The sequence below is a fragment of the Leptonotus elevatus genome, chromosome 1 (genome assembly GCF_054856555.1).
Source record: "Leptonotus elevatus isolate MCC_2025b chromosome 1, RoL_Lele_1.0, whole genome shotgun sequence".
NCBI lineage: Eukaryota > Metazoa > Chordata > Actinopteri > Syngnathiformes > Syngnathidae > Leptonotus > Leptonotus elevatus.
In genome coordinates, this window is record NC_141239.1 from 49,378,755 (window position 1) to 49,387,829 (window position 9,075).

The window sequence follows — 9,075 nt, forward strand, 5'->3', positions numbered from 1 at the left end:
AAACGTTAATATATCTATTAATAAGCATCTCCAGTGAGAGTGATGTATTGTATTTAAAAAAAAATTGTTGTCCCATTATTAAATAAATAAAAAATACACGTGTTTTTGTACAATATTGATGGTTTCGATGATTGCAACATGGCATAGTGTCCGAGAAGTATGTGGGGTACTGCAAGGATACATTTTAGGGCCACTATTGTTTCTTATATATATATATATATATATATATATATATATATATATATATATATATATATATATATATATATATATATATATATATATATATATATATATATATATATATATATATATATATATATATATTATTTTATTATTATTTTTAAATTATTATTTATTTATTTAAAATAGACTAAAATGAATAAATTGGTACTAAATGTGTGTGTGTGGGGGGGGGGATCACATTTTATGATATTTGCAGGTAATAGGAATTATCATTTGGATTTGGTGAAAGTGCTGATTGATGGGAAGAAATTATCAAAGTTACATCGACAAAATTTTTAGGCATAATAATTGATGAGAAAGTTACTTGGAAAGAGCATATTAGTTTTGTTTGCAATAAGGCAACTAAATCTCTGGGGAAATTGGTACGTTTGTACATTCATCTCAGGGGTTTTTAACATTAAATTATAGTTTAGTTTATCCATATCTCACCTATTGTAATATTGTATAGGCCAGTACTTTTCCTACAGATCTTCATAAAATGTTATTGCTGCAAAAGCATTTTGCCACTTTTTTTTAAATGTAATGTATTGGCTATTTTTGATGTAAATATTCTTCAATTATGTATATTTATTTTCAAATTGAAATACATGGTTCAGACTTACCTCAACGTTTTCAAAACATTTTCTTTGTAATTCTCAAAATATTTGGTCGAGATTTGGTGCTGCAGAAGCTTGACTGATTGTATATACGGTATTTAATATGTGTGCTGCTGTGGAATTATTTTGCTAAAGTAATAATTCAGTTATGTTAAAGATGTTTGCTGAGGCTATACATAGAATTGATAGTATATTTTGTTATTTAAATGTTAGTTTATTATTCTTAGGTGGGGTCTTTGATAAGCCCGTAATGGGTTTCTACGTCACCTTTACATGTGTTGTATTTAGTTAAATTTGTTGCTGCCATACTTTTTTTGGGATTGTGTAAATAAACAAACAAACAAAAAACAAACAAACAAACAAACAAACAAACATGAGGTGGACTAGTGTTATGTAATAGGGTCGACACTGACGTCATTTTTTGTTTTAAATAAAATGAAAATAACTGCAAAAGTAAAAGAACCACATAAATATGTTTAATTAACCTTTATTATTATTAATATTATTATTATTTTACTTTTTCAGGAACCTTTATTTCAACAAGTAAATTAAAAAAGTCACCAAATTTTGAAATGCTCTGGTTGAAATGACAGCCCTAATTGTCTTGTTAGGCGGTCGCTGTCGACCCAGTTACAAAACCAAGAATAGAGTCAAACCACAAGTGCACGCGAAAACTAAGTAGGAGAGGGTACAGGGTACACAACCCATTAGGACCACAGAGTCAAACTTCAAAATCCACCTGTTTAAACGTCTTTTTCTTAATCTCGCTGTTTTTTATTATCGTTGTGTTGTCAATGCTGTGTTCTGCTGTGTAAAGCGTATTAGCGTGTCCAAATAAGCGCTATGTAAATTTGATGAATTATTACTACAACTATCTACATGTGTATTTGCCAAACTGTGGCCAATGGTTATATTATACACCATGAGTGGTATGTTTGTACACTGTACAATGGTTGTGGATCCACATCCGGTTGAACGCAACTCCGCATCCGCACCCCGCCTCAACCACCAAAAGAAAAAAAGTGGAAGAAAAAAAGTGGAGAATACTGGTATTTCTTGAGGAGTTGGAAAATTCACTTAAATGTATCTCTTGCTCATGTGTGTCTCTTTCCCTTTTAAGTGAAAGGGTAGCAAGAAAGAAAGGCCTAGAGTCCCACATCTAAGAACAGTTTCATAATAAAAATATTATATAAATTATATTAATTAGAAATACTATTAGCAACTCAAAGTACAAAAGCTTTTTGTACTCAAAGTACGGTTGATGTATTGAGGCAGACGTCGCATCGTACAGTTTGCATACATTTTGTATGCAAGAAACACAGTAAACAATATAGTGCTCTTCAAAATAAACCTACACCTCAATGTAAATGAAAAATAAATTGGTATTTTCACATACACACCTGATTAAAAAGTTCTCTACAGAAATAACAAATACGTATTCAATTGGAATAAACTAGTGAAGCACACTGTGTAAATAGACGTTAAATACTTTTACTTTTGAAATTCAAACAAGAAACCGTCTAGTTCCTTAATGTAACTTAACTGGACCGTCGCCTTCTGCTACGTAAGCCGTCAGCCACGTCACCTCCTCTTGCAACAACTTTCATACCAGACAACTGTGGAGGATTTGTTAGCAGGAGTTAACCAGTGTACGTTTTAGTTTTGTTTATGAATCGTCACACAAATTGGGTTAACAGCGAGTAGCGTTTGGCATTTTCTTTTTGTAGCCTTTAGGCTCGCTACTTGCTGCATTTGCTCGTCGGCCCATTGACCAAAAAATATTTAACAAACGTGGAACAAAATGAACGTGTTTCGCCTGGCTGGTGATACGTCGCATCTGGTGGCCATCATAATTCTTTTATTAAAGATACACAAATCCAAATCATGTGCAGGTAGGTGGACATTTTTTCCCCCCATGTTTGCACTTTAGCCTATTTGTGCACCCTTGCCAGGTGGCATTGATTGATTTGAAGTCAGGTCATGCATTTACTCTACATGTTCGAACATCGCGGAATATTATATCAATCACAAGTTTTAACGGAGGAATTTGAATAATAAGGCTATAGGAGTGGGAGCTACGTGGCAGTTAGCATAGTGATCTGCTTCCTGTTCCATTTATGACACTCATACACTGCTGTCTATGCTTTGTCTCCACACAAAGTTTATAAAGATGCCATTGATATATTGAGCTGTAGTCTTACGCATCAAGGGTCAGAGCAGGACAAACAAACCGAATGAAATCCCTGCAACTTTGTTCAGAGCTCTCCAGTATCGAAAGATCGCTTTGAAGCCACAACTTGCTTTTCCAAAACAAGGAGATGAAGAGCAAAATTTCCAACATGAATCGACCAATACATTTCCTGGTTCAATTCGAATACAGTCCTCTTCATCATGCCGATCACATTTTGTCTTTTGTTCCATTAGAATAGTAAAAAGTCAAACAGGATGTTCTGAGTGGGAAATGTCCTTTGAGCTGAGAGTGTCTTTTTGCCATCAGCAGGCTGTAGTAGAGAATAAAGATATAGACTAGATGAGTCACAGAAAGGAAAATAATTAGACATCCTTGGAAGTTAAAAACAAACCCCTACTGTATTATTGCAATATTTTAACCACTCTCATTGTGTTTGTGTTTGTAGGCATCTCTGGGAAGTCTCAGGTGCTGTTTGCGCTTGTCTTCACCACCAGATACCTTGACTTATTCACCGTATTCATTTCTCCTTACAACACAGTCATGAAGGTAACTAGACTAAGCTAAATTGATTCGCCACTGGCATACAAAGTTACAAAAAGGAAACTAACTGCAAACAAGCCATATTCCTTGCAGTATCATAAAACAGTGTAAAACAGTGGAACTAGTGGAAATGTTGACGTAATCATGGAGAAACATGAGCTATGGATGAAAACATGGTAATCATTAACGTTATTGTTCATTCCTCATATCACTAGCCATACTTAATTTTTAATCGTGTAGGATTTCCCCCCCCCCCCCCCTCCTCTTTTTGTATGTGTATGCATCCATTTTCTATACTGTTGATCCTCATTAGGATTAGCTGATTTGGGGTGTGTCCACATTATGCTTTTCATGTCATATTTCTAGCCGGGAGCACCAAAATGGTACCTGTTCCAAAAAATAGCTCATCAGGAATTGGACATTGTGATTTTTTTAGGAATGTGAAGTGATAATTTGATCATGTAAATCACAAAGATTTGCACAAATGAAATGTTGCAGCATGTCTCACCCCCCAACGCCTTATGGTATAATAGTGTACCAAACTGGTAGTCCTTTGCATTAATCAGTAATCATCAAGAATTATCTCTCAGTTTCCAAAAAGTTGGAAACACCTGATTTAGAGTCAACAGTAAACCCAACATTCATGTTTTTGGAAGTTGAAAGGAAGTGTTATAGAAAATGGATAGATGAGTAAACAAAAATTAAAGTAAAAAATAGGGAAAAAACTGGAGGAGTGTGCAGAAAAGTTCCTTTGACATCATTCATTGTAATAGAAGTTCCACTCTGCCGTCAGGTGGTGTTTTTGGCGCTGTCCTACGCTACCGTGTACATGATCTACGTGCGGTTCAGGAGCAATTACGACTCTGAGAATGATACGTTCCGTGTGGAGTTCCTGTTGGTGCCAGTTACTGGCCTTTCTTTACTGGAGAACTATGCGTTCACGCCCATGGAGGTAAACAAGCTTTTATTCTATAGTGTGACATTCGTGTAAGTTGTAAGTCATACATCTATGTTGAATTCCTCTACCCAGGTCCTTTGGACCTTCTCGATCTTCTTGGAGTCTGTGGCCATAATGCCGCAGCTTTTCATGATTACCAAGACGGGCGAGGCCGAGTCCATCACCACCCACTACTTGTTCTTCCTCGGCCTGTACAGAGCCCTTTACATCGGCAACTGGGTGTGGCGCTACCACACAGAGGGCTTCTTTGATCATATCGCCGTGGTGGCTGGCATAGTGCAGACCATTTTCTACTGTGACTTCTTCTACCTTTATGTCACAAGAGGTGAGCTCAAACTTTTACAGCAGTGAAATTATATTGTAAATTTGATAGGGGAGGAGAGAATTATCTCCCGTCATAGTACAAGTGACTTAATTGATCTTTTTTAGTATCACGTACGCTCGTACAGTATTAACAGGGTGTCCACAAAGTATGGATACATGGGTAAAGGGGCCGGCGTGGCTCAGTGGTAGAGCGGTCGTCTCGCAACCCACAGGTTGTGGGTTCGATCCAATGCCAGTATGACCACGCCAAAGTATCCTTGAGCAAGATACTGCACCCCCGGTTGCTCCTGATGCTGCGTCATCAGTAGGTGAATGAGTAGCCGAATGTAAAGCGCTTTGAGGGCCTTGTAAGGTGGAAAAGCGCTATATAAATGAAGTACCATTAATAAAAACACACTTCTTAAAACAAAGCAACTTTATTCAATTATAGCGTTGATAAATAACATTTCCAACATGAGTTCCATCATTTTGAATGTATAATTGGATGCAGTTTGCAAAATTCAGGTGACCTCGATGGGATTGGTCTGATTTCAGCACATTGACTGGTAATGCGTTCTCTTGTGGTTTAAATCTGTCATCTTCATAAAGTACACCTGATGTTTGCAAAGTGCATCAAATTATGCATCGGAAAATGCTGACAGCTGTTTGTTGCTTGCCAAAAGTCAAAAATGCATTGGAAACACTTCCTTAGCTCTTGTATCCAATTAGAGTTCCAAGTAGTATAATGTTGTACATCTAACTCGGTGTAGCAACCAGTAATTAGTACAGGCTCGACTAGTTTGCTGTCACAGAGCTCAACTCAAAAACACACTGAGTAAACCCTTGCAGTGCAGCTCAAAATTACTGCGTACTACATCCACAAATAATGCTTTGTTTGTACATTTCGGAATTTGACCAATTATTTGGGCAAAGTGGGCTTCTAAAAGTCACACAAAAACTCTTAATTGGTCTTTAAAGTTAAGACTGTGTTTCATTGTGTTTTTATTTGACTAGCACCAGTACTTGCCGGTAATTTATTTCCACACCTATGGCATTGGAGAATGGGTTAGATGTTCATTTTAAAACAATGTACCACACCTTTAAAGTTCCTATTCAGTCCAGCTTTTGAAGTTCCACATTTCAGCTTGTATTTGCTTTACAAAAACAACACAACCTTTGAATCCCCTTTTGCAAGACCAAGTCAAGTGAAAGGCCCACAAAAAAAGCAAGTGACAGTGTGTAGTGTTTGCTGTGGGCTCGCATGCTAAGCAGGAGTGAATTATTGTTGGGGGGGTTTAATCCCTGGTTTGTATTTTCTTTGCAGTGCTAAAAGGAAGAGGAAAAATGAGCCTGCCGATTCCTGTCTAGTCGCTAGTTGGAGCAGAGAAACCACACCCCTCAACTGTACGTCTTTAACTGTGGGACAGACGAGCCGACATTCCGTCGACCAAAACAAGTGCTTTACTTCAAATTTAGTTCCTGCCTGGCTGGTACTTCTTATCTGTGTCTTAAGTAGGTATACATTATTTGATGTGTTATGTTTCCGTGTTTTTCACTTTTGTAAGATGCAAACATGACACTGAAAATGTATCTGATGTTTTTAATTGCAGCCTAAATTTGGGCACCTTTACACTATATGAACAGGTTTTCTTTAATAATAGATGCTGAGACCGCAGAGAAAAATTAATGCAGATTCCTACATTTAATTTAATATGAACTGACGAACTGTAGACTCAAAAATGTTTGTCGGATCCATAGTTTGTCTGAAATCTACACGAGTGCTTACAGTTTGAAATGTTCAAATGTTTTGCAATTATCACAAACATTACATTGTATGTAAAAGTGTATTTGTTGATAGAGTATAAAGTGCCTTCTTTCATTTGGAATTATTGGACACTCCCGGTTTACCTTTGCAATACTTTACCTGTCCCCCCTTGCTGCCAAGGATGTGACCTTTTTGTATTTTTCCTTGTTTGTTTTCTCGGGCGAATGTATTTCTTCATGGGAGTAGAAGGGCTAACCATTTTTGCAAGAACATAAGCCAAAAATGAGACGTATAAATATAAATTCAATCCAGTGCAAGCTATCGTTTTAGCTTTTGTCAGGATTTTTTGTTACTTTAAATGTTTTTCTCCCTAAATTAAATTGCACATCATTTATTAACATTGCCTTTACTGTGATTTGTGAACACTTTAATTGCAATTATGTGATGGGCCGGCACCTCATGTGGTCTGTTGATGTTGTGAAATGTTTTTTTTCCCTCCATTAGCAATGTGTGAGCCCGGTGTGAAATCACTTCAGTGTAGGAATGTTTGACGGTGCTTGTAGAGCACCTTACTTCCTTCCCTCACTGCACCCCCCACCACTTTTGCAGCTGCACTGATGGAGAATGGCGAGGTGACCAGAGCCGCCGCCTTCTCCACCACCTTGACTTTCTTCAAAGCTTTGCCTTTGTCTTTGCCCGTCTCAGTGATCCCAGCCCCTTCTGCCGCACCTGTTCCAATGGCAGTCAACAACTCGCACCAGAAGAGCCTCTCTGCCCTCCGCCTGGCCTCATCTTCCTCCTTCCGCCGCCTCTTTTGTAGCTCTGGCTCTTGCCCCTCAGTTTCGTCATCCTCAGTATGAAGCCACCTTAGTCGCCTTTCTTCCAGAATCCTCTTCTGCGCGTCCCCGATGGCATTCTCGGCCTCTTTGAACATGTCATTGCTGTAGCAAGCGCCTCCATTGCCTGCCACGATCTTGTCGATCTTTCTCAGAAGTTGCTCCACTTGTGAGCATGGGGTCATATTCTCCTCCTCGCTGTTGTCGAAGACATGAAACCCTCCATGGCAGCTGCTGACGAATGCAGAGAGCTCATCATTCTGCTCTATAAAGTCTTGAACATGTCTTCCTTGCAGCTGGTCTCCCCACGTGAACAGCACTAATGTAAACCTGGTGGCTGCAGATCCAAATGTTGCCTTGATCCACTCCAGGACATCTCTCTCCTCTTGAGTGAACCTGCCAGGCTTCAGGGTCACCAAGAACACATGGGGTCCGAGGGAGGACAGGGCTACACACCGTCCCACTTCTCTTATGACCTCCTGAGGGGACAGGTCTGTGTGGAAGAACCCTGGCGTGTCAATCACAGAGATGCACCTTCCGCCTGCTGTCCCAGTCTCCTTCATGCAACGTGTGGTGACGGAACAGGGGGAGACATCCACCCTGAAGGCCGGCCTACCCAGAATGGTGTTGCCTGATGAGCTCCTTCCTGATCCCGTCTTTCCTAGAAGAGCAATCCTCAGCTCAGCCTCAGTTGTGGGCTGAGATGCGTCACATGCTGCAGCCGAAACATGGTAAAAAAGAAAAAAAAAGTAACATACATAATTTCCCAGTAACATAAAAATTCTACATTTCAGAATTTCTAGAAAACTCAACGTTCATGGTCCTAGATGACTGCAAAGTGCTTCACTGGACATACATTTTTTTATTAGTATTTTATCATTTCTTCATATTACACAGAATAGTTGAGATCATAGATTGAGTTATTACAGAGTGAATGATGGCAAATGACAAGACTATCTGCCAACATGAAAATATAGAAACATATTAGAAAACTCTTCAGCGTGACGCAGTGAAGTTCCAACACACACATAAACAGTCGACTCGTAATACCGTATCTTAAGGCAACATTTTTGTTACAATATCTCAGGTGCGTCTATGTGGCTAGTAGCCAAACCTACAATATTTTGTCAATCATCTAACGAATTGTTTAGGGCGTTTTGGGGGGTAATTTTGTTCGCCCAATAGCGAAATATGATCATGCAATTTGCAAGCGACATACCTCCAGATGACGAAGCATTTTCAGATGTTGACATTCTGACAGAGAAGATAGCCTACTGTGCTTAACAAACTGGATTATTTTTCGAGAGTATAATGATATAAAAATGAAAATAAAATAAAAAGCCTAAAGTACGTCATAATGATTTTCCTTCACCATGCTGCAGAGGCATGCATCGCAGCATTCAAGTTTAATTTCATGGCTGTAGTGACCTATTTAGGCCATAGGGGGCAATCGTATACATTCTCTCTCTCTCTCTCTCTCTCTCTCTCTCTCCCACTCCCTCTTCCTCTTCCTTCACCTCTCCCTCTCTCAGGGGTGTGTACTTGTGAACTGTGTTCTGCCACAAGGAAAACTGGTGACAGCTGAAGCTCTCGATCGAAAAACACATCTGCCTGATAAAAGTCGATGCAAAGATTTTGTT

At 38.8% G+C, this 9,075-nt stretch overlaps 2 protein-coding genes across 3 annotated transcripts; one reads left to right on the top strand and one right to left on the bottom strand.

Annotated features, from left to right (window-relative positions):
- Positions 1-2,404: 2,404 nt before the first annotated feature.
- On the top strand, positions 2,405-6,997 carry kdelr3 (KDEL endoplasmic reticulum protein retention receptor 3). The gene is made up of 5 exons (XM_086066847.1): positions 2,405-2,734; positions 3,479-3,579; positions 4,367-4,525; positions 4,604-4,856; positions 6,159-6,997. Exons 1-5 carry the CDS (start codon positions 2,644-2,646, stop codon positions 6,200-6,202), a joined length of 648 nt encoding a protein of 215 aa, XP_085922973.1. The 5' UTR covers positions 2,405-2,643; the 3' UTR covers positions 6,203-6,997.
- LOC147184240 (GTPase IMAP family member 7) lies at positions 5,262-8,848 on the bottom strand. 2 transcript variants are annotated; one of them, XM_086066844.1, is made up of 2 exons: positions 8,655-8,848; positions 5,262-8,096 (listed from the first exon to the last, which is right to left on the bottom strand). In XM_086066844.1, the coding sequence occupies exons 1-2, from the start codon at positions 8,686-8,688 to the stop codon at positions 7,132-7,134; spliced, it is 999 nt and encodes a 332-aa protein (XP_085922970.1). In that variant the 5' UTR covers positions 8,689-8,848; the 3' UTR covers positions 5,262-7,131. The 2 variants fall into 2 exon arrangements, with proteins under 2 accessions (XP_085922970.1, XP_085922969.1); XM_086066843.1 differs by having other exon boundaries at positions 5,262-8,150.
- Positions 8,849-9,075: the final 227 nt, after the last annotated feature.